The sequence below is a fragment of the Cervus canadensis genome, chromosome 5 (assembly GCF_019320065.1).
Source record: "Cervus canadensis isolate Bull #8, Minnesota chromosome 5, ASM1932006v1, whole genome shotgun sequence".
NCBI lineage: Eukaryota > Metazoa > Chordata > Mammalia > Artiodactyla > Cervidae > Cervus > Cervus canadensis.
The window spans coordinates 74118420-74143811 of record NC_057390.1 but is presented as its reverse complement, the minus strand read 5'-3'; the positions used below and the strand labels follow the sequence as shown (position 1 = coordinate 74143811).

General features: G+C 39.6%; 1 protein-coding gene across 5 annotated transcripts in view; it reads right to left on the bottom strand.

Moving 5' to 3' along the window:
- The window catches only part of LDAH (lipid droplet associated hydrolase), a 91956-nt gene that overhangs the window by 20313 nt on the left and 46251 nt on the right, over positions 1–25392 (bottom strand). For 4 of the 5 annotated variants that reach the window (XM_043469279.1, XM_043469281.1, XM_043469280.1 and 1 more), the window contains one exon: positions 7011–7245. In XM_043469279.1, coding sequence (XP_043325214.1) covers positions 7011–7245 — 235 coding nt within the window. Of the gene's footprint in view, positions 1–7010; positions 7246–15578; positions 16690–25392 lie in introns of those variants that run through there. The other variant, XM_043469282.1, reaches the window with a different exon arrangement.

Sequence of the window (25392 nt, the reverse complement as noted above, 5' to 3'; positions counted from 1 at the left end):
CAGACACGACTGAGTGACTAAGCATACATGACAGTAGGTAACTTCAATAGTTCTTAAATTTGTAACTTAAAAGCCTCTCCACAAAGAAAACTCCAGGGCAAGATAAGTTCAGTGGTCCATTCTACGAAACATTCAGAGAAAAAATAATATTGATTCTAAATAAATTCTTCCAGATATGACTACACATATATGGTTATTTAATTCTCGACAAAGGTAGCATTTCAGAACAGCAGAAATCAGGTGGTCTCTGGTAGGCAGAATTCTTAGACGACACAAACGATCCTTGCCCTTTTATAATCAATCCCCTCTGAGTGTGGGTGAAACCTGTGAGTAAGATGACATATTGCTCTCATGACTAGGTTATGTTATAAAGTGGAGACTTTAAGGGAGAGTATCTCAGTGGGCCTTATCTAATCACATGAGTCCTTCAAAATCTGAGTTCTCTCTGGCTAGTGGCAGAAGAGAAAGTCACAGATTCAAAGTCCTAAGAGGATGAAATGCACTGCTGTTGGTTTGAAGATGGAGCACATGTGAGAAGGATATGAAACTAACCTCGAGGAGCTGAGAGGACCCCTTGCTGACAACCAGCAAGAAGATGGGGACTACAATCAAAAAGCCAAGTGAACTAGATCCTGCTGACAACCTGAATGAGCTCAGGAGTGGACTTGGGATATGCAGGGGGCATAAAAGAGGCTTGTGATATCCAGGCAATGGTGATTCTTGAGCTAGGTAGAAGTTACATAGGAGTTTGCTTTCTGATCATTCGTGGAGGTAAACATTTTTATGTTTCAGGCACTTTTCTGCAGTGTTATTCTTGAATTAGTAAAATGTATAAAAATTCAAAAAATGTGTAAGGAATATTATATTTCTAAAAAGCAAAATTTTCATCAGGGGATGTACTTCACCTTTATTCTCATTTTTTTTGTTTTTCCCGGTAATTTCCCATCTAAGTACACTTTTTCGTTGTTTGCTTTTAGAAAGTAGAATACAAGTTTCCTTTCCAGTAACTGCTCCAAGGAAGCCATCCTTTTCTTCCCTCAGAAATGCTCATAACACAACACAGTGGTCAGAAACAATAATACCAGATAGAAGTGTAATTTCCTAAGGGGAAAACACATTTCTCCTGGCAATGACTGTCGACAGCATTCCTGGAAACCCAGCAGAAATCAGAGTTTCAAGCACCACAGTGAAGGAAATATCTAGCAGTAGGAGTAATGGAAACAAAACATGAAGGGAGGAGAATGATTTAGAAGAATGGTACTTATTTACTTTCATTTCATAACAAATCTAAATACAGGTGTAAAAAACCTCACTGAGTCTAATGTTCTATTTTATTTGCTACCATCATCTTCTGAAATCTGCTTAGTTTAAATATCACTACAGGACTTCAACTCACAGTGGAGTGGCGAAGGCACGAAACAAAGGCGGGCTAAAACCGGAAAGCCAATAGGACATTCATGTCACAGGCTAAATGCTATCACTAAATTCTCCAAGTAAACATAATCTGCAGCAGAAGGCTGCCTTCTGTTTAATTAACCTAATCACCTACCTTAATGCCATTTTGTCTGTCTGGAAAATTCCCAAGTCATCTTCAAGTCCAAATTCATTTGTCTTCTCCCTTATTTACCTAGGTAGAACTAGTTTCTCGGTACCATTTCTGCCCTGTATCTGTGTTCATACCAGTCCTAACTGTGATGTATTAAAATTCCTCACGTTGATGTCCTCTAACATGCTATATAAATATAAATGTAAATATAAATATAATGTTAGGGTAATTATATATATATACATGTATATATATATAAATCTATCTCAAAAAACAGCTATATTTCATTTTTTCTCTCCAGTGATTATCCAGGTCCTTGTTTCATGGCAAGTGTCAGTAAGAGTTGTTAAATAAAATAAATGGGTAGGGACTGGGCTGGTGGTTTTCTTTTTAGGGGAAGGTTTGGGGGGAGGGTCAGGAGGAAAAACCTGCTGCCTTCCTTGAGGTAGAGCAAGAGCTGATGTCACAAGAGAGTCTAGATGCTGACATGGGGAAGCCAAGTTGGCAGGTATTGGTTGATCTGATTTATAAACAGATAGTCTTATCAATGTGACAGAGTTCATCAAAGTAAACACACAACTCAAGGCGTATGATTTTTAAAAAATAATACAACTTTTTAGAGGGGTAGATAATTTAAATATATATATGTGTATATATATATATACACACATACACATAAACATCTATTGAAAAAAATATTAAAAACCTTCACTGAGTCATTTAATTCTAAACCAGAGGTGATATTCTAGTACCATATCTAATCACCTTTTGCCTAAATCCTAATACTGACCACACACACACACAGTTTTTTTCCATCACTGCTGAATTTAAGGCTAAACTTTCACGAATAATTAAAGCTTAAATTGGCTTTTAATGGATTTTCCTAAGTTACACACAAAAATGAGAGACTAGGTAACATGCGAGTCTGGTTTTGTCTTATTCAAAATATTATTCTGCGATTAAGTCAAAAATATTCTGAGAAGAAATTTGTGATTCTTGAGTGAAGCTTATGTGTCAGCAGTTCATTGAATAGTTTTCAATTCATGTAACTGTACATGCTTTTAAAAGTTATTTACATATTGATTAAGGAAAGGAAAGATTACAAAGTCTCTTTTACAAGAATGCATGCAACAAAAGTAATGTAATCTACCAGGAATGCCCTTTGTCTGCACTATGTTTTTCTAATTAGATAAGTGGAAGGAATTAAGACATCAATTTGGTCTAACAAAAAGACTCTAGAATATTTTTTAACGTTAATTATCTTGACCTGTGATACTGCTAAGCTAAAATATATTTGCTTTTAGCTTTGATCAGAAAATCCAATTTAGCTGTCTCAGTGAGAAGTCTATTTCTCATGAAACAGAAGAACATCTATTATAAAGAAAATACATAGTAGCAACTATTACAGAATTAAAATTAAAGGAAAAAAAAACCCCATACATTTTCTTTAAAAGTAATATGCAAAACAATCGAGTTACATAAATTGAACCGATGAACACATGGTGAAGTTTATAAAGTACACTAACTGAATTAGGGCCATTATTCTATCTTGTATGCTGGATAGGAAAGGAGGTTTTACTCAATCTGGTAAAGAGGGCTAATACACAGACTCTCAGCCTATAAGAACCACCATTTTTGCCAAAAGGACAACAGCATTTGAAATATTTGAACAGTTTGGTTCCTTGAACTTTTCAGACCTTGCTACCACAAAAAAATATGTGTATAAACTAAAGGATACAGAAAATCTGTTTCTATCCAGATAGGTCAGGATTTATTATCCACCGCTTGGACTGGCAAACTTCCTCCGTTTGTTTCTGTAAGATTTCTACTGAAGCACAGACATTACATAATGTGCAAACACCGCAAGTCCTCCTTTTAGGAGGTAAACTGGTCAGACTGGTATACTGGAGGTCATTGTCTGGATGATAGTCAAACTACAGAGAAGTAGGTCTGGAGGGTATAGATTTGACCACTGTGAATAATCTCAGATCTGGTATTCCTTTCCCCCGATGAGCCCTCTCTTTGTGTAAAATGAAAATCATGTCGTCAACTCAAGTGGTTGGTTGAAATATTGATTAATCTTCACCATTCATGGGATAAAAGCTCAGGAGGAATACACTAATCATCTTCAAGGGTCAGGGATTTATGAGTATCAGCCTTTCTCAGCTGGGACCTTCTTCCATTTGTCCTAAGCAAGGTAACAGGAATCACTAGTGGGATGGCCAGGGCAAGACTGGGTAAAGGTAGGTTCTGTGGTAGCTATTGCGAGAAGAGGCAAGGGTGAATTGGTATCGAAAGGGGAGAGGTAAAAAGATGCTGGCTAGGATGATGGAGATGCTTGGTTAAGGATTAGCCTACTGTCATGAGTAGAAGATTGAACTAGGCATCTTTGTAGAGAATAAACCAAGAACACAAAGTAGAAAGAACACAGGTAATTCTTGCCTTCTTTCTCTTTACCCAAAGTTATTATAGATGGGGTGAGTAATGAGGGAAAAAAAGAGACTACTAAAGTACTGGTTACTTGGATGTTAGAAAGCCAGGTCTATCAGTAGAAGGAAGAGAACAGAAAATCAGAGAAGGAAGGGATGTCAGAAATACAAGGGCTGTGCTTCAAAAGTTTGTTTGCAAGTTGGTTGTTTGGAACAGAGATGAAGCAATGTGGCTGAGTGTTTAGTCTGGTTTACAGTCTATTTTGCACATCATGTAACTGTACTATGGGAAAGAAATTCCAGTTCCCCCAAGCAACAGTGCAGATGGAGGCCTCTGGTTGCCTTGAGTCACGGAGGGGAACGTGTCCTATGCCCAAACGGTCTTGCTCCTTGATGCCTGCATTCAGGGCTTCCAAAGACTCAGGAGGAGTCAATCACTGCAGCTGAAAGGAAGATTCCTTTCTCTTGAGCACAACTTATGGAACCTACTTCTTCAAGAGGGTATTTATAATTGTGGTATAGAAAAACTGAAAAAAAATCTTTACATAAGTATCTGTTTTAATAGAAAAATATTAAACACATCACATGTCATATGTAATGTGTGATATAATCACTAAATATATATAGGAAAACAAGGAAAACTTCCTTAACATCCCATGTCTTGATTTGGGTTTAGAGAATACCGCTCAAGAGGCAGAAGGGAAGCTCAGGGCTGTCTAACGTCTGCCAGAAACCCAGAGTTTGGGGCGAAGCGTTGTGCGCGCGCGCTCGGCAGCTCAGTCGTGTCAGTCCTGTCCACCTCGTCGCGACCTCACGGACTGTGGCCCGCCAGACTCCCCTGCCCCTGGGGTTTTCCAGGCAAGAATACTGGAGTCAGTTGCCATTTTCTACAAATTAAATCCTGTTAGTTGATACTGTTGCTGAATTCATCTATATCCTTGCTAACTTTCTGTCCTATCATTCTACTGATTGTTGAGAGGGGTATTTACGTATCCAGCTGTAATTATGGATCTGTCCATTACTCCTTTCAGTTGTATCAGTTTTTGCTTCAGGTATCTTGCAGCACACTTGTTTTGTACATACACATATTAGAATTACTATGACTCCTTAGTAGACTAACTCTTTTATTATTATCATTATGTAATGTCCCTCTCCATTCCTGGTAATTTTCTTTGCTCTGAAGACCACTTTATCTGATATTAATATAATCATTCCTGGTTCATTTGATTAATGTTTGCATGATATATCTTTTCCCATTCTTTTACTTTCAACCTACCTATATGATTATGCTTTAACTATGTTTTCTGAAGATAGCATATACTCAGGTTATGTTTTTAAATTCATGTTGCCAATTTTTATCTTTTAATTGGTGCCTTTTGACCATTTACTTTAATGTAACTATTGGTAATGTTAGAGCTTGTTTGCCATTTTATTATTTGTTTTCTGATAGCTATCTGTTTTCCTTTCTCTCTGTTCTTTCTCTGGCCTATCTATGTGTTACTGAATGTTTTAGAATTCTATGTTGATTTACTTTTAGTGTTTTTGTTTTTTTTTAAAAATGTCTCCTTATGTAGATTTTAAAGTGGTAATTCTAGGTATTCCACTGAGGGTGTCTGACTTACAGTCATTGCCATTTTCACTTACTAGGCTATTTCTTTCTCTTCTATGAGGGGAAAAATAAGGGGCTGGGCCAGTAGGTCCTCAAGGGACATCTCCAACCTCAATCTTTGGTGATTTTTATGACTGTTCCAAGCCTGGCTTCCCTTCTCCCTATCTTATCTTCCTCTGCCTTGCTAAGCCTATAATAAACAATAGGTGTTGGGAGAACATGGCTGGGGGGGCAAATCCATAAATACAGAAAATAGACTGAACTTTGTATTTGTGATGACTGCTTCTTGCTATTTAGGAAAACATGTCCCGCATAATCTGTGGGTGTATAACTATAAAGGCAGGGGTGTGACTTGTTTCTGAATTCACTATGCACATGAAATTGTGGTAATCAATGTAGGTGAGCACCATAAACTTTAGACAGTAGTCCTGCTTTTATGCTTGACTGGAGCGAAGAGACTGCAGCAGCAGCTACAGTAAAAGGAAGCGTAACACAGTGGCATATTGCTGGAATCTGAACACTACCCACTAGCTGTGTGACTTCAGGCAAACCATGTAACTTCTCTGAACCCCAGTATCTTCATCTGTAAAATGGGGACAGCAATACCTGAACTTCATTAGTTCTTCTGAGGACTGTAGGTAAAAGCTTAGGACAGTCCTATTAGCTGCTGCTGCAATTGCTGCTGTGTCATTCACTGGAGGCTTATTATAAATAAAATATCAGATAGGCCACTTTGCATACATTATCACATTTAATCCTGTAATAATTTTTTGAGGTACAGGATATTATTATCTCCATTTTGTAGACTATGGAGGTAGCATAATTTTATTATTAAAATCATTTGTAAATATAGTATAAATTAGTACTAACTAAAAAGATAAATTACATTTAAAAATAACATCTGAAGCTAAACAGTAAAGTACCAAAAACATTCCCTGGCATATTCAGAAACTGTAATCAGTAAAGCCTCCAATGCTATACTACCATGACTACTATTTATTACTTTTATAACTTAAATCTCTCCAAAAACTTCTAAAGAGCAAAGCAAAATCATAGTCTATTCACTCTATGGGGATATTAGGCCTCGTTTCCTTGTGCTGATTTTTGTAGTTTATACACTGAGCTTAACAGGGAACACTGTGGATTCCTATAAGGACTCCATATATAGTAGATAGAGAAGAATTCTTTCTCATTGTCTTGAAGCTACAGTAGAGAATCAGAAGGATAAGGTTTAAAATTAAAGCCTGATGAGGCTTCTCTGTCATTTAGAATATCCCACACTATTTTCATTTTGTTTCTAGTTTTAAACTTTGGGGAGAAAAATATGACAAATAATACCTTGTTTGAGACTCACCTACTGTCTGAGGTTATTCACTTAACACTTTCTGATATAAGAATAAACATATACATTTTAAAATGTGCTTACCAAGGCAGAACGGTTCCAACGTATTTAGACACGAAAATTCCCTCGGTATGTCCATCATTTGAAGGGCCATTCTGATCACCAAGGACTTGATTTTCTCAGGCCATGGTTTAAGCAGTAAGTAGCAAGGAACATAGAGAGCATAGCGAAGCCAGCACAAAAGAGGTGTGGCAAACCTGCCTTTGGGTGACTCAGACATTCGCTCAATTGTTGGAAAGAGCAGAATGGAGCGAATTACCTATAATAAAAAAAAAGTATTTTGATGAGAAGCTTTCCTAAGGGATAAGTTACTGCTTTCTCATTTCTTCTATATAATATCCACAAATGACTAGGTTTTAGAACATAGCTAACAATCTATTCAGACTGAGAAGTACCATCCACTGCCTTCTCAGCCCTCAACCAATCTGGGTAAGATATAAGGATGTCCCTCAAGTTGAAGGGGTTAATTTTCAGGATGAGGAGGAAGTCAGATACCTAGATAAATTCTTGAGCATGACAGCAACTCCCACTCCCCTTGAAGGATTGCTGAAAGTAGAAATGAATTTACCATTTTAGTGGTTTACCAATTTGACTAATGATGCCCAAAGAGATTAAAACTACAAAAAATACTCTATTCTAGTCAGAATTTCTTTTATTCATATTTGGAGATAGTTCACTTTTGAAAAGCTCATCTATTCTGTAACCTTACCAGCCAAAGATAATCTTCAACAGGACCATATGTACACATGCTGCTGCTGCTTAGTCACTTCAGTCATGTCCGACTCCGCACAACCCCACGGACTGTAGTCTGTCAGGCTTGTGTGTGTGTGTGTGTGTGTGTGTGTGTGTGTGTGTGTGTGTGTGTGTGTGTGTGTGTGTGTGTGTGTGTGTGTGTGTGTGTGTGTGTGTGTGTGTGTATTTACATAGGCTGTGCTGAGTCTTCTTGTTGCGTGGTTTTCTCTAGTTGTGGCAAGTGGGGGCTACTCTCCAGTTGTGATGTGCAGGCTTCTCATTGTGGTGGCTTCTCTTGTTGCGGAGCAGGGGCTCTAGGGCACAGGGGCTTCAGTAGCTGCGGTTCCCCAGGCTCTAGAGCACTGGCTCAGTAGCTGCAGCACAAGAACTCAGATGCTCCACAGCATATGGGATCTTCCCAGATCAGGGACTGAACCTGTGTCTCCCGCGTTGGCAGGTTGATTCTTTACCACTGAGTCACCAGGGAAGCTCAGGATAAAATATATTTTTAACAACTGATTCAACCTCAATAAAGCATGCACGCTCAGTTGCTCAGTCATGTCCAACTCTTTCAGACCCCATGGACTGTAGCCTGCCACACTCCTCTGTCCATGGAATTTTCCAGGCAAGAATACTGAAGCAGGTTGCCATTTCCTTCTCGAGGTGATCTTCCTGATCCAGGGATCGAACCTGTTTGTCTCCTGTACTGGCAGGCGGATTCTTTACCAGTGAGCCCCTTTTGAATCCATGGATAAGATTAGTGTCCTTAGAAGGACATACACCAGAGCTTGCACTCTTCCCAAAAGCATACAGAAAAGAGGTCTGGAGAACACACAGAGAGAAGATGGCCATCTGTAGGCCAGGAAGAAGTATCACCAGAAACTGACCATGTTGGCATGCTGATATTGGGCTTCCAAACTAGAACTGAGAAAATAAATGTCCGTTGTTTAGGCCACCCGGTCTATGACATTTTGTTAGGCAGTTCGAGCAGACTAACACCTATCCCTTAATACCATAGTTAATTTTTGTCTGTTAGTGAACTTGATACAAATGTAATCATGCAGTGTGTTTTTATTTTACTTCCTTCAATCAACATTGTTTATAAGATCCATCTTTGTTAATGCATACAGAAATAGCTCATTACCTTTGCTACCTAGTTTTCCATTGTAAGAACACAACACAACTGATTTTACAGATAGATATCTGGGTTGTTACTAAAAAATATGCTGATATTTTTACACATGTCTCTTGGGCATATATTTCTGTTGACTATGTCATCTCAAAGTAGAAATATGAGGACATATGGTTGCACATGTTAGTTGCAGGGTTAGTAGGGAGTTCCAAATAGTTTTCCAAAGTACTTGTACCAGTGCACTCCCCTACCATCAGACATGGGCTTCCCTGGTGGCTCAGATGATAAAGAATCTGCCTGCAATGCAGGAGACCTGGGATCGATTCCTGGGTTGGTAAGATCCCCTGGAGAGGGGAATGGCAACCCACTCCAGTGTTCCTGCCTGAAGAATTCAATGGATAGAGGAACCTGTGAGGGTACAGTCCATAGGGTAGCAAAGAGTCACACATGACTGAGGGACTAAGTATACACACATACCATCAGACATTAGGGTTCATAGTGTTATATATCTGCGTATTTGGTTCTGGCAAACCTTGTAATTATAATTGTAATTGACCAACCTGGTATTTGGAGGTGTTTCGTTATGGCTCTGATTTAAGGTTTTTGTCTTTTTATGTTTTGGGAACATTTTCTATACATCCTCTGAAAATGTCTTATTTAAGTCTCACATTGTTCTATCAGACTGTCTTTTTAAATTATTGATCTGTAGAAGGTACTTTTTAATCTAGATACCAGTCCTTTGTCCTGTTGTAGTTCTTGACTTGCCTGTTCATTCCTTTTCTTATTTTTTTTTTAATGGAGGTAAACTCTTATGTTTGATACAATCGAATTTAACAGTCTTTTCTTTTACAGTTACGGTTCTCTGTCCTTGGTTTAAGAAATTCGTCTACAACCTCAAATCATGAAGATATTATTTTTTTTCATTCAAAAAATATTTTAGAAATTAGATTTTTCAGAAATTAGATAATCCTACTTCTTATTTGTTCTACAATGTGGATTTAAGCCTTGGGCTGGGTTTAACTTTAGTTGTGAGTCTATTCCTTTGATTTTGGGCATCAGTGATTTACCATTTTTTAAGTATTTACATTCCTCCTTCTGGATGAACTGGATGTATTTCTCCTGGTAGGACCTGATAGTAAAGGTGGGGTTTTGTGGACTCAGTCTCTTTTTCACCTTCTACCATCGACAGTCTTTTTTCATAATAATCTATTTGATGGCACTGACCAAACCTTACATTGATCAGGTAACACCTGTCACTCTGCCTTCATGTCTCTCTCACTGATAGAACAGGGATTTGAGGGTAAAAACTGTGGAGGACCCTTCTTTCTAATCATATCTTCTTGTTTTCCCTTGGTCGTATCTAGCAGTTAAGGGCTTAGCTATTTCCTACAGGCTTTTCCTTTTCTCTCAACAATATCTGAGATCTTTTCGTTGTTTCTTTTTCAGTCACAATAATCTGATCTCTTCTAGATGTCCTTCTCTGTCACCTAAGTAAGAATATACTGTTCCCTGAGGCCTGCGTGATGACTAAATAAAAGACGTTCTTTGGGAGCTGAGAACCACAGCCTTTTCAGATGATTTTTAAAATGCTGGATTGGTAACAACACGTTGCAAAATGCTCATGATGTGCTTTCTGAATGAACACTGAGTTTCTGCAACCTTGGCATCTTCTCAAGTACAAATCAGAGGAGAAGCTGGATAGACTGTACTGAATCAAGGCCTTATGGAGCATTCGTGGGTGCTTGTGATGCAGATCATTGTGGGTTCCAGAACATCAGGGATGATCCAGAGTCCTACAGTCAGAGCCAGCTGCCTGCGTTTCAGTGGGTTTACACAAAGGTTATATATAGAGTCACACAAAGGTTACGGGGTCTCTGTGAAGTCTGACTGGATAAGAAAAGTCAGTTAAAGGAATCATTCTCCCTGGATGCCACTTCCAAAGTGAACTCCAACTCAATGCATTTGAACACAGAGGAGGAATGAGATCAGCTTTGGAATCCCAGGGCTTTACAGGTGTTTGGTCACCTTCTTCATCCCCTTCTAGCATCACATAGGGATACAGAATTACTGACCCACCCATGATGACAACTGCATTGAGGACACAGGGTAAGCAGAGTACAGAGCACAAGCATCCCAGTGATAGTTATCATCAGTCTCAGGAAGTATCAGTAAAGAACCTAACAGCCTTCTGACATCTCTAGGGCTCCCGAACAGGTCTCCCTATTCTCATTGTCCACATATAGTAGGCAAGCTACTGCTTCACCTTCACCTTTCTGTCCAGAGATATTCTTCAGGACTGCTCCCAATGGTTCAAACAGGGCTGCTGTCTCTCTTAGACATGTGGAATATATCCTTCAGAGTGGCAAAAATTAAGAAATCTAACAATATACCAAGTACTACCGATATGGATCAACAAGAACACTTATTATGGCATAATTGCTAGCCTTTCCTCTTCAGTTTTTGAAAGTACAATCACTTTGGTGGGTGTCTGGAGCTCCACACAGAAAATAAATTTCATCATGTTGTCTAATGTTAACAGTTTGATTCAGGGCTCTAGCATTTCACTTGGATACCAAACAGCATGCTTTTTTAAGAGTCTGAGAGGGAGAAACAATAAAAAAATCTTTTAGCAACTGGAGAGGTGCTACAGTTAACCACTGACTTTATACCTTCAAATTCAGATTTCTTCCCCTGTCTTTTGGTAATTTTAGTGTCATGAGTCCTTTAATTCCCATAAGAGCTACAAATGTTCTGCTGGTCTTAGGACTTGAGAGATTTCACACAGGGGTGGGTTTATATGGAGCAATCTTTGGTACTGAGAGAGGAAGGGCTTCATACTGCCCTGCAGGGTCCTCCCAGCTGAAGGGCTAAGAAGGACCTCCTTCCCCATTGCACAGAAGAGTTCTCCCTGGAGGCTGGAGAGCAGGTTTCTTTAGCAGCTGCAGTGGCAGCAAAGACAACTTCTGAGCTTCAGCTGGGCTCTCTTTTGTTAGTCCCACCTGGAGCTATAGGAACCTGATCTGGTAAGGAAGCCAGGTTGGCCACAGTACAGTCACCGCAGGCTCCTTGGCAGCCAATATTCTTCAGTAATATCTCCATGAGTTTGATGACCTAGTCTTTCACTTTTTCAGTCCATAATCTACCTGAAACTGATTTTTACGTGTAGTGTGAAATATAGGTCTAACAACTTTTTTCCATATGGAAACTCAATTGTTCCAGCACTATTACCTGCAAAGGCAGTCCTCCCCTGCTTTTCTGCTGTGACACTGCTGTAGCAAATCCTGTATGTGAAAGGTCCTTTCCTGGGCTCGCTAAGCTGTTCTATTGACCTACTTTTCTAACTCTGTGCCCAGAGCACAATGTCTTATTTACTAAAACTTTAGATTTTGGTATTTGGTAGAGTAAGTTAAACCCCATTTTCTTGCTCTTCAAAAGTGCCTTGAGTATATTTGGCTCTCTGCATTGGATATAGATATGAGTTTCATTTATAAAAATATAATTATTAAGTAATTAAGAGATGATACTAGTAAGTTTCAAGTCCTATGGCGGGGTAGGAAAGACAGAAGATAATGAAAAAAGACTAGAAACTGCTGGAAGTGGAGCTGTAGCTCTAAAAGAGGTGTTTAGTGAAGGCTTCAGAGAAAGGTGACATTTATGCAAAGGCAGTTACGGAATGAGCAGAAGATATTTGGAAAAAGAGGTTTTCCGGGAAAGGGAAGAGCAAGTGCATAGGCCATAAGATAGAACCTAATTTGCTGCTTGAGAGAGACTTCTCTGGTGGTCCAGTGGCAGAGACTCTGTGCTCCAATGCAGGGGGCCTGGTCAGGGAACTAAATCCCACATGCCACAACTAAAGACATTGAGTGCTGCAACTAAGATCCAGTGCAGCCAAATAAATAAATAAATATTTTACAAAAAGAGAGAAGCAGGGAGGACAGCTGGAGCAGAGTGTGTGAGAGGAGAGCAGCTCAGTTGTGACCACCATAATCACAGGGGCAGCAGCGGATGGATGGTCTAATGGGCCTTTGGTTTCCACTCTGAGTCACTGAAAAGCTTTTGAAGGGTTTGACTTCCATCTCAATAAGATTACTTTGGCTATTGCATCCTTACTAGCATCCTAGAAGTACTGTATCCATGAAATTTCTCAAGATTAAGAAAAAGTTAGAAATATTGGTGGCAAAGAGTCAGACATGACAGCGATTGAACAACAGAAATATTGTAAGGTAAAATGACTATTTTTGGTTTATGTTTAAAACATTAACAAAATCTCATGTATAAAAATAATAGCTAAACACCAACATAAAAAGAAATGTACTACACTTATCTAAAGAGAACTTTAAAATCCAAAGGGACATTTGTTTTTCCATGGCAAAGGAGATATAAATTCTCCCACTAAGTTAACTGATCAATTCAATTCAGTCAATCCCAATTAAATACTAAATAAGATGATCCTTACTTTGAAATTTGACAAATTATATTAATGTTCATCTGGAGAATGAAATACATTAAACCTAGGAATTCTGAAAAAGAAGAGAAAGAGGGGAGATCAGCTTTACTGACAGTACACATTATGAAGCCGCGATAGTTAAAACTGTATGATCAGAAAAGGATCACACAGCTCAAAGGAACAGAAATGAGTCTAGAAACAGAGCTGAACATATACAGGAATTAAATTTATGATAAAGGTATCAGAGGAGGAGGGGAAAAAAAAGTTGATACATAAATGCAGGCAAATAGATGGGGAAACAATGAAAACAGTGACAGACTTTATTGTTTGGGGCTCCAAAATCACTGCAGATGGTGACTGCAGCCATAAAGTTAAAAGGTGCTTGTTTTTGGAAGAAAAACTATGAGCAACCTAGACAGCATATTAAAAAGCAGAGATATTACTTTGCCAACAAAGGTCCATCTAGTCATAGGTATGGTTTTTCCAGTAATCATGTATGGATATGAGAACTGGACTATAAAGAAAGCTGAGCACCAAAGAATTGATGCTTTTGAACTGTGGTGTTGGAGAAGTCTCTTGAGAGTCCCCTGGACAGCAAGGAGATCCAAGCAGTCCATCCTAAAGGAAATCAGTCCTGAATATTAATTAGAAGGACTGATGCTGAAGCTGAAACTCCAATACTTTGGCCACCTGATGCAAAGAACTGATGCTGGGAAAGACTGAAGGCAAGAGGAGAAGGGGACAGCAGAGGATGAAATGGTTGGATGGCTGACTCAATGAGACATGAGTTTGAGTAAATTCTGGGAGTTGGTGATGGACAGAGAAGCCTGGCGTGCTGCAGTCCATGGGGTCATAAAGAGTCGGACACGACTGAGTGACTGAACTGAACTGAAATGGCTGGGAAAACTGGAGAACAGAATTATTTAGAATAGCAAAAGACTGGAGATGAATGTCCATAATTATGATTGGTTACATAAACTATGATATATCTATCTAATGGAATACTATGGTATAATGAACATTAAGTAGATCTGCATGTGTTAATGAGGGTGTTCTAATTCTGTTTATTCTTTGAAATAAACTGGTTGGAATTGCAAGTAAAAGGGAATTAGCAAGCTTCAAAGGAGACATTCTAAGCCTTGGGGCTCCTATGTTCTCTGGACTTTTTATCCTGAAATCACAAAGGTAATTTTGTTTGAAAATTAGACATCACTGAATAACGCAATCCCCACTAACTACAATTTAACAATTCAACTCCAATCTAATTTTTCCCTCCAAGTATCTTTTAACCATGTTAGTAAATAACCAAACCAACTACTATCAGGGACTTGGTTAAAAAATAATTCTAGGGAATAACGTGAGGTCAGTACATTTAATCCTAACCCTCTAAACCTTCTGCATTTATAATGGCACCAGAGATAAGAGAAAATATTCAGAACTAGTCCTTTCAGGTGCTAAAAATTCTTCAGGAAAGTAAAACTAAATTGTGTTCTATTGTACTCTGCTCATAAAAGCAGGAAAATATGCTAAAACACATGACAAACATTTAAAATGGGAAAGTTAGAAAGAATTTTTTTTTTTTCCTGGCCAATCCACAGTAAGCCAGAACAATTAACTAATGAAAATAATCTGTTTTCCAAGAAGTCTGGTAAATGTGCTCTGTAAGGTAACTCATTGTTCATTTTAGTTTCAAGTTTATTCACTTCAAAATAACCAGCTTCCTTGTGTTTAGTAAAATGTCCTCAAAGATTTAGAGAATATAAATGGTTAATACAGTTACTGTCATACTAAAACATGTACCATACAGATTCCATACTAGTTATGTAACCCACAGCACCTAAGGAACTTCGGACTGATCAAATCAGCTGGCAGAAACGGGAAGCAATTCATTACTTTGTATAAACGATCCATTACTGTGACCCGTGTTAAACAAAACTACATGCGAAGAAAAGCTCTAAAAATACACGAATAACTACAGGCTTACATTTTGTTGATCTGTATCAATAACAAGCTGAGATTTAAAGTACACTATGAAATCATGGGAATGTACTGAAACAATAAGGAAGTTCTAATGTGCACTCTGAATGCATCATTACATCTTAAAAATATAAGAAGACCAAAGATTGTTTATCACAACTAATGTTTAGTTGACTAGGCTGGTTTTCCTCTCTTGCCTTTGGAGAGCAACAGTTATTACCTGTTGGGTGAAACTTAGACTTTTCCTACATATCATGATGATAATTTCAATGAAATTTATAGTCCAAGTGTGATAGGGTAAGGCATAGTAATAAAAATTTCTTTTATTCATGGAGAAACCTATTGGCAAAAAAAAAAGAAAATCACTGAGGTCAAGGAAATATACCTGATTTTATAACACAGCTAGGCAGAGAAAGTTTCCAAATTTGTGTACATAACAAAACATTTTCTTATGTTACTGTCTCATTAAAGAAAGAATTTCTAGGCTGGCCAATTCATTCTACTCTAAGGAAACATTTTCATATATTTCACATTCACACTTGAAATCTAACAGAGTCAACATTTGGTAATGAAGCACAACCACGTTTTCTTGACTAGTATAGGAAAGTAAATATACACGCTGGGACTTTTTATACAGGGTATGTTTGGGGGACTGGAGACAGTATTTTGATGTTTATTTTTCCTGAATTTATTATTATTATTAATGATTTTCCAGAAAGGAAGTTAGGAAACAATTTGACGTATAGCCATAAGGTAAGGAGCATGAAGTTCAGGTGTGGTTTGTATACAATTTGTTTCATAAAATAGGCATTTTATTTTTAAACAGAGTAAATTCTAAAAAAAAAAAAAATTCAATACACTTACACTGTTCAGAAAGCTTAAGACAGATGTACCCATTTTTCTGGAGTGCAGCAATGACGTCTATCTTTTATGACTAAATGAAGCCATGATGAACGGTACTTCAACATCTTAAGAAGAATGGCATCACTGCTACTTTCCCTATTTGCTTATCAGCTGAGCCCACTTGCTGTGATAATGGCAGGGTACTTCCTACCGTAGAAGTTGAAAACAAGAACACATAGCACACAGCTTTTCCTTTCATATGACTGCCAACATCGTTAAGACATGTTAGAGAACATACAATAAAAACCAGGCAGCATTCAAAGATAAAGTTGCTAGTAGTCAAAACACAGACCTAGGAATAATCCTAGTTTATCTCTTCTCCCCAAAGGCCATGTTTTCCTCTCCTTGGGATAAGGCTATTCAGCTCACTGAATCATATGTTTGCAGTTTATGGCTTCTCGGGTGGCTCAGTGGTAAAGAATCCACTTGCCAACACAGGAGATGCAGGTTTGATCCCTGGGTCAGGAAGATCCTCTGGAGGAGGAAATGGCAACCCATTCCAGTATTCTTGCCTGAAAAAAAAAATGGGGTCGCAAAGAGTTGGACACGATGGAGCGATTGAGCATGAGCATGATGCAGTTGATAAGCTGAAAATTCCATTCTATTTTACTGATCAAGAGCTTGCTTTTTTGAGATCTTCAAGTAAGTTTCTTTTTCCATAGGTGAGAAAACTGAGATTTAGTTACAAAGTGATAAAGATGAATCCAAGCAGGGTAACTTCAGAGCACATTGTTGTTATTGTTTAGTTGCTAAGTCGTGTCTGACTCTTTGCGACCCCATGGACTGTAAACTGCCAGGCTCCTCTGTCCATGGAATTTTCCAGGCAAGAATACTGGAGCAGGTTATCATTTCCTCCTCCAGGAGATCTTCCTGATCCAGGGATTGAAACTGCGTCCCCTGCTTTGGTCCACTGAGCCACCTGGGAAGCCTATGGCATCCATTAATTACACCATATACTTGCAGACAAAAGAATTTCTTAATAATTATTATTGTTTGGTGATATAACTCTTTGTAGTTGAAACAACTGCTACCATTATTGTTAGAGATAGGCCAACATTTACAAGTGTTCCAAACCATTCAACTTCAGAAATAACCCTAAATCCTAAGAAGGAAGACCCTTCTAGGTTGATACTGAAAACAAATTATGCCACTGCAATATTTTGCATAAGACAGATGACATTCATGAGACTGAGCACTTTTACTATTTTTCATTCATGTGAATTATATTCAGATCTTCTACAACAGATCTTTCTACACTTTAATTACCTGAATATAAAAAAAACAAAAAAAGTCATTTCATGCTTTTAATCTACATTTCAGGGCTGCAAATTACAAGGAACATTTGCATATCTGCATTGATATTTACATATGATTACACTTACACATTTGAAACACAGCTTCAAAATCTTCCTACAACCCATGCTTTTTAAGCTTCTGTCATTTTATACACTTCAGATTTATTTTATTTTGAATATAAAACGCTCTTCTCCTCTGTCCTACCAGGACAGGCCTGCATTCCTAAGCCTTTACACATTCCTGCCAGCTCTTATTATGCTGCACCTGACATCCAAATATCACTAATTTATCAATTAAAAATGCCCCATGGTATCTGAAAATACTGCATGATGAAAATGGGAATCACATACTCTGTTACCAAGTTCAAATTTTAGTCACCAGCTTTAAAAAAAAAAAAAATCGCTCACTTCAAAGGGCCATAATATATTTAACGAACTCTCAACTAGTTCGGGGGCTTCCCTGGTGGCTCAGAGGTTAAAGCGTCTGCCTGCAATGCGGGAGACCCAGGTTCAATCCCTGGGTCGGGAAGATCCCCTGGAGAAGGAAATGGCAACCCACTCCAGTATTCTTGCCTGGAGAATCCCATGGATGGAGGAGCCTGGTAGGCTACAGTCCATGGGGTCACAAAGAGTCAGACACGACTGAGCGACTTCACTTTCACTTTCAACTAGTTCAGAGATATATACATTATATATACGTATACACATGCACACACAACACACATACACTGACTCTCCCCATTCCCTCATATACGTGTGTGTGTGTGTTTATAGGGGGGCAGGAGAGGGAGAGCAAGTAACAAAGAAAATGAGGTAAAATGATAACAGTAATTCAGGATGAAGTGTATATAGTGTTCTATGTACCATTCTTATTCTTGTAACTCTTTGGTAAGTTTAAAATTATTTCCATACAAGGTTATAAAAAACGAAGTACAGTCCACCACTGCCCTCTATCCCCCAGCCGTGGCACTTCTAATTCCTTTATCTTGCTCCACTGTTTTTATCAAGGTCGTCTCTCTCACCTTTGAACATAATAATTTCTATGTTCATTATCATCTCCCCCTGGCAGACTATGACCTCTAAGAGGGCAGGGCTTCTTTCCTGGTTCACGGGTGCCTTCAAGTCCCCACCAGGTACTCCATGACAGTGCAAGGACACAGCACACTGAGCAAATGAAAGGCTGAGGGGCAGTGCCCCCAGGTCCACTGCCTCATCCAAATACCCGCAAGCAACTCCCCTCCCCAGCCACAGTTCAGGGCTGGAGGTTTATTCCGTATGCAAGTTGAAGGAGAGAGCTTTCCAGGCGTAGGGAAAAGCAGGGGAAAGGGCTGTTCATGGAAAGGAGGTCTGAGGGAAAGCCCAACATGCATGCTGACACTTTCACCAGCCTCTCACACGGTCTCACTTCAATGATGATGCTTTCAGGCAGGAGATTTGAAGATTTTAGGGCAGAAACTGAAGGGCTCTAGAGAAAGAATGCACTGATAGTGACACTGGGAAATAACACCAAAAAAAAAAAAAAAAGTCAGGACACCTATCCCATCACGCTGCTGTGAAGCTGCCTAGTTGACAAGGCACACACCCACACAAACCTCCTAGGATTTCCGGTGCTTCATTCCTAAATGTGAACAGATAACAAAGGAATGTCAGACATTTGAGGAAGCTTCTATTATAGATCAATATAAGCAAAAGGTGATAAAGAAAATTTAGAATGAATAGAGACAATGCATGATACAGCAAAACCCCCAAAATTTGCTTTCCTCAGAGAGAGAGAAACACCCACAAAGTAAAAAAAGACTCCACAAAAAGGGAACAAGGAACAAGAAATTATCTGTATGAAGGCTGAAATCAAAAGTTTAATTAGATGGATTCCAAGATAAGGTTGGGAAATTATCCATTTCTCATCATACAGAACTTTATAAGACTGAAAGATGAACAATGGAAAATGAAATCCATCAACAGAATCTTTTCTTAAGGTTTAACATGTGAACAATCAGAAAACAAGTAGGAAAAACATACGAGAAAAGTTTTCAGGATGTAAGAATGCCAGTTTCCGGATTAAAAAGGATAAACAGCCCAAGGAATATCATCACAAAACATAATAATGTGGATAAAGTGAAGATTCCAAAACTGTCCAGAGAAAAAACAGGTCACACGAAAAAAGAACTCAAAATGGCATACTTCTCAAGGGAAAGTTTGAAGAATGGGAAGCTAGGCAGAAGCAGTAATGGTGGTGATGGGGTGTGGGGATGGCAAACTAGCCTACTGCAGAGCCATCTGCCTGCCAAGAACAATTATAAAACCTGGAAAAAGTTTTTTAGGTTTTTTTTTAAGTGTCTTTGGAAGTATCAAAGGCAGAAGAGACCTGGAGAGCCAAAATTCTAGAGACAAAGGAAATTCTGAGAAGTATGCTGAAACAGTTCTTAGTCATTTACCAATTTGCAGGCAATGGCTATACGGCCAAAAAATTGAAGAGTTTCTGGAAATCTTCTGTGGCTCAAGGGTCAAAATCTGGGCGTTTGGTGCCCATTAAAGAGAAGGCATGCTGAGCTCTCAGTTCAGTTCAGCTCAGTCGCTCAGTCGTGTCCAACTCTTAGCGACCCCATGAATCGCAGCATGCCAGGCCTCCCTGTCCATCACCAACTCCCGGAGTTTACTCAAACTTATGTCCATTGAGTCAGTGATGCCATCCAACCATCTCATCCTCTGTCGTCCCCTTCTCCTCCTGCCCCCAATCCCTCCCAGCATCAGGGTCTTTTCCAATGAGTCAACTCTTTGCATTAGGTGGCCAAAGTATTGGAGTTTCAGCTTCAGCATCAGTCCTTCCAATGAACACCCAGGACTTATCTCCCTCAGGATGGACTGGTTGGATCTCCTTGCAGTCCAAGGGACTCTCAAGAGTCTTCTCCAACACCACAGTTCAAAAGTATCAATTTTGTGGCGCTCAGCTTTCTTCACAGTCCAACTCTCACATCCATACATGACTATTGGAAAAACCACAGCCTTGACTAGACGGACCTTTGTTGGCAAAGTAATGTTTCTGCTTTTTAATATGCTATCTAGGTTGGTCATAACTTTCCTTCCAAGGAGTAAGCGTCTTTTAATTTTATGGCTGCAATCACCATCTGCAGTGATTTTGGAGCCCCAAAAAATAAAGTCTGACACTGCTTCCACTGTTTCCCCATCTATTTCCCATGAAGTCATGGGACCAGATGCCATGATCTTAGTTTTCTGGATGTTGAGCTTTAAGCCCACTTTTTCACTCTCCTCTTTCCCTTTTATCAAGAGGCTTTTTAGTTCTTCGCTTTCTGCCATAAGGGTAGTATCATCTGCATATCTGAAGTTATTGATATTTCTCCTGGCAATCTTGATTCCAGCTTGTGCTTCTTCCAGCCCGGCGTTTCCATGACGTACTCTACATATAAGTTAAATAAGCAGGGTGACAATATACAGCCTTGAGGTACTCCTTTTCCTATTTGGAACCAGTCTGTTGTTCCATGTCCAGTTCTAACTGTTGCTTCCTGACCTGCAAATAGGTTTCTCAAGAGGCAGGTCAGGTGGTCTGGTATTCCCATCTCTTTCAGAATTTTCCACAGTTTATTGTGATCCACACAGTCAAAGGCTTTGGCATAGTCAATAAAGCAGAAATAGATGTTGCGCTGGCTGCGACGAACTGCGCAGAAGCGTGGCTGTGAGGAGCTACCCCTCACCCAAGGTCAGGGGCGGCAGCTGGGAGGAGCTACCCCATGCCCGAGGTCAGGGGCGGCGGCCGAGAGGAGCAACCCCACGATCAAGGAGCAGCGGCTATGCAGGCGCAGGAGGACCAAGAGGAGCTATTCCATGTTCAAGGTCAGGAGGGGCGGCCGTGAGGAGATACCCTCGTCCAAGGTAAGGAACAGCGGCTGTGCTTTGCTGGAGCAACCGTAAAGAGATACCCCATGTCCAAGGTAAGAAACCCAAGTAAGATGGTAGGTGTTGCAAGAGGGCATCAAAGAGCAGACACGCTGAAACCATAATCACAGAAAACTAGTCAATCTGATCACACAGACCACAACCTTGTCTAACTCAGTGAAACTAAACCATGCCATGTGGGGCCACCCAAGATGGACTGGTCATGGTGAAGAGGTCTGATAGAATGTGGTCCACTGGAGAAGGGAATGGCAAACCACTTCAGTATTCTTGCCTTGAGAACCCCATGAACAGTATGAAAAGGGCTCTCAGTAGGAACTACTAATTGGCTACCACTTACAAGCAGTGGTGTACCAGGCCTCACAAAGATAGCCCTGATTCAGCCCCATTCCTCATCATATTAAAGTGACTGATCCTCATTATAACTGCTATGCTAAGTCACTTCGGTCTCTTTGTGCCTCTATGGGCCACAGCCGGCCAGGCTCCTCTATCTATGGGATTCTCCAGGCAAGTACGCTGAAGTGGGGTGCCATGCCCTCCTCCAGGGGATCTTCCTGAGTCAGGGATCAAACCCGCGATTGAACCCAGGTCTCTTAAGTCTCCTGCATTGGCAGGTGGTTTCTTTACTGCTAGCGCCACCTGGGAAGCCTGACTATAACTGTTGCTGCTGATGCTGCTAAGTCACTTCAGTCGTGTCTGACTCTGTGCGACCCCACGGACAGCAGCCCGTCAGGCTCCGCTGTCCCTGGGATTCTCCAGGCAAGAACACTGAAGTGGGTTGCCATTTCCTTCTCCAATGCATGAAAATGAAAAGTGAAAGTGAAGTCGCTCAGTTGTGTCCGACTCTTCGAGACCCCACGGACTGCAGCCTACCAGGCTCCTCCGTCCATGGGACTTTCCTGGCAAGAGTACTGGAGTGGGTTGCCATTGCCTTCTCCTGACTATAACTGCTAGTCAAAAGCAAAAGTAAATCCTCTCTGGAGGAAGACAGAAGCCTCATATTGTCTTAATAATTTTTCATATATCAATATAATGTCAGGTATTCAACTGAAGAAAAACTTAACAAGCAGAGATGGTTTATTTTCAGTGTCAACTTGTCTGGGTCATGGGGTTAGCAGATATTTGGTCAAACATTATTCTGGGTGTGTCTAGGGTGTTTTGGATGAGATAACATTTGTGTCAGTAAGACCTAGTAAAGCAGACTGTCCTCCTCAATATTAGTGAGCCTCAGCCCATCAGTTGAAGGTCTGAGGAAAACAGAGAGGTTGAGTAAGAGAGAATTCCTTTGGCTTGCTGACTGTCTTTGAGCTGGGACATTGGCTTTTTCCTATCTTTGGACTCCAACCGAAATACTGGCTCTTCCTCGGTCTTGAGTTGGCCTGTGTTTGGACTCAAAACTTACACCATCAGCTCTCCTGGGTCTCCAGTTTACTGACTCCAGTTTTTAGGACTTGTCAGCCTCCATAACTGTGTTAGCCAATTCCTTATAGTTAGTCACTTTCTATTGGTTCTGTATCTCTAGAGAACCCTAATATACAAACATACTGAGGAACAAGACAACATAACTGAAAACAAAAAAGGAGAAAGCAGAAAAGAAACTTATAAGACACTTCAATAATGGAATTATCAGATACAGTTTTCATTTATTTTTATTTCAAATATGTCATGTCTGAATTCTTACTTTTTAAGAATAAAATTGTACTTTAAAACACTGTTGACAGTTCAAAGGAGAAAGTCAGACATGAACTTCAAAATAACTGATTAACATGATCACAAAATTAAGTGACAAGATGTAGAATTTTAGGAAACAGTAACTATGAAAACAATAAAATGGAAATTCTATAAGCAAAAAATAGAATGAATGAAACTGAGAATTCAACAGATGGATTTAAAAGAAGTATGTTCATAGCTGAAGAGAGGGTTACTGAACTAGAAAATAGGAAAGAACAGTCAGATTGAAGCAGCGAGAGAAAAAAAGTTACTATGTGAAAGTAATATCTCAATTTAAAAAATAAGCTCAAAAATCTAATAGGGAGAATCATGTAAATATGCAATACCTATAATGCAAGTTGGAATACACAAGAATTTTGAGAAAAAGGGTTATAAAGGAAGGACAGTAAAAATGACTGGGAAGAATCACGAAAGAGTTCACAAAGAAGTGTGCATTGAGATGACTTGAAATGGTGGATAGAAGCCATCTGTTAGGTGTGGTAGGAAAAATAGGAAGTGGACATATGAGTTATTAATACGAGATAGTAATAGTTAGGAGGGAGTACTAAGTATGTACAGGGCAGGAGTAGGGACTATGACCAAAGGGGACAAGTTGAGGCCACCTCCCTCAGAGGACCTTGAGAATTTCCCTGGCACCCTGATGATCAGAATCAGCCCCAAGATTTTATGAAATCACTTCTGAAATCCATGTCACTCAGCATTCATACGACATGACTGAAGGCCCTCTGCAGTAGGCACAAGAAGCTCCTCAGCACTTTTCTGAGGGTAGCAAGTTATGAAAGAGGAAAAGGTTGACTCTCTAACACTCAGCTTGACTTACACAGAAGTGCCCACAACTATGCGGGTGAGGAGATACAATTATTGTTTGCAGTGGAATTTCTGGACTGTCTACAGACTTCATTTGTGTGTTGTTTCCTCTGGTCTCTGTGTGACTGACAATGGGAAATTATTTACTGTCTGGTTTCCGAGGAACAGGTTGTCAGAAACGATGCTGGCCTTCAGTCTTTATCCATTTGTCAGTATATCTCCCCAATACCTGATAAAATCTAGCTTCTTTCCAACCAAACACAATTGGTCTGAACTGGCTCAGATCGTCAGATCTCAAAACAACCACATTTCGTTCTTGTGAAGCATCTTTCATTTAGTTCCTGCTAGGCTTTTTCCACTTCAGGGAATTTTTTGAGGCCTACATTGCATATTGTTCACAGATTTTCCATAATAGCAAGAAGGGAGGGTAGACCAGCCTCATGCACACAGGGAAACCATATTAAAGAGTCTTTTCCTTTCTTAACCATCACATTCATAGTTCTCATCTCCACAAACTGACAGACCTGCAAAGAATCTTCTGACTGGAATAAACAATAGCCACAAAAAACCAATTTCACAGAATTTTGCTCATCTGTTTCCACTTTCTTCTATGTTATCTCTTCACTGACTGCTAAGCTCCATCCACTGGGGCTCAGAATCTGTTCTTCTGTGAACATCCAGTTCATTGGCATAATAAGGTCTGAACGTAGCAAGGCATGAGCTATGCTTTTCAGACCTATATCCATCCAACTGCCAGGTTATTCACAAAGACAACAACTTTGACTTAGTATGTGCCACTTGCTTGCTCACACCCCAGGGCCTCTTAAAGTCCTAGCCATTATGAAACTTACAGTCTGATGAGATGTGAAATAGGTCTGCTTCACCCCAGCAGTAGGATTGAACAATGATGCTGATCCCAACCTGTGATTTTGTTATCACATTGAAAAATTAATAACAATCATGAGGCAAGCCAACAAGATATATACCAATCCACAACCCAAATTATTTTGTGAAGGGAGAGAAGGCAGGGTTTATTTAAAAAAAAAAAAAGAATTGCAAGGAATGGAAAAAGCCTAACTAATTGAGTGGAGTTCAGTTCAGCTCAGTTCAGTCGCTCAGTCATGTCTGACTCTTTACGACTCCAAGGACTGCAGCACGCCAGGCTTCCCTGTCCATCACCACCTCCCAGAGCTTGCTCAAACTGAATGGAGTAGGATGAGTTAAAAAGCTAGGAGGGCTGCCACTGCTGAAGATGCTACTGCTGACTGAGAGCCGCTATTGGTTTCAGGGGTGGGTTTTCCTGCAGAGAAACCATGAAGTTGATACTACCCTTTCTTTCCCCCTGTGATTGTTATCTCTTGCTGTGGAACAAGTTACCAAAAACTTTACCTCTCTGAACCAACTTTATGTTATGAAGTCATAAAATCAAACTGCTTTTTAAAAAAGGAAAGAATATATATAACCATTATTACA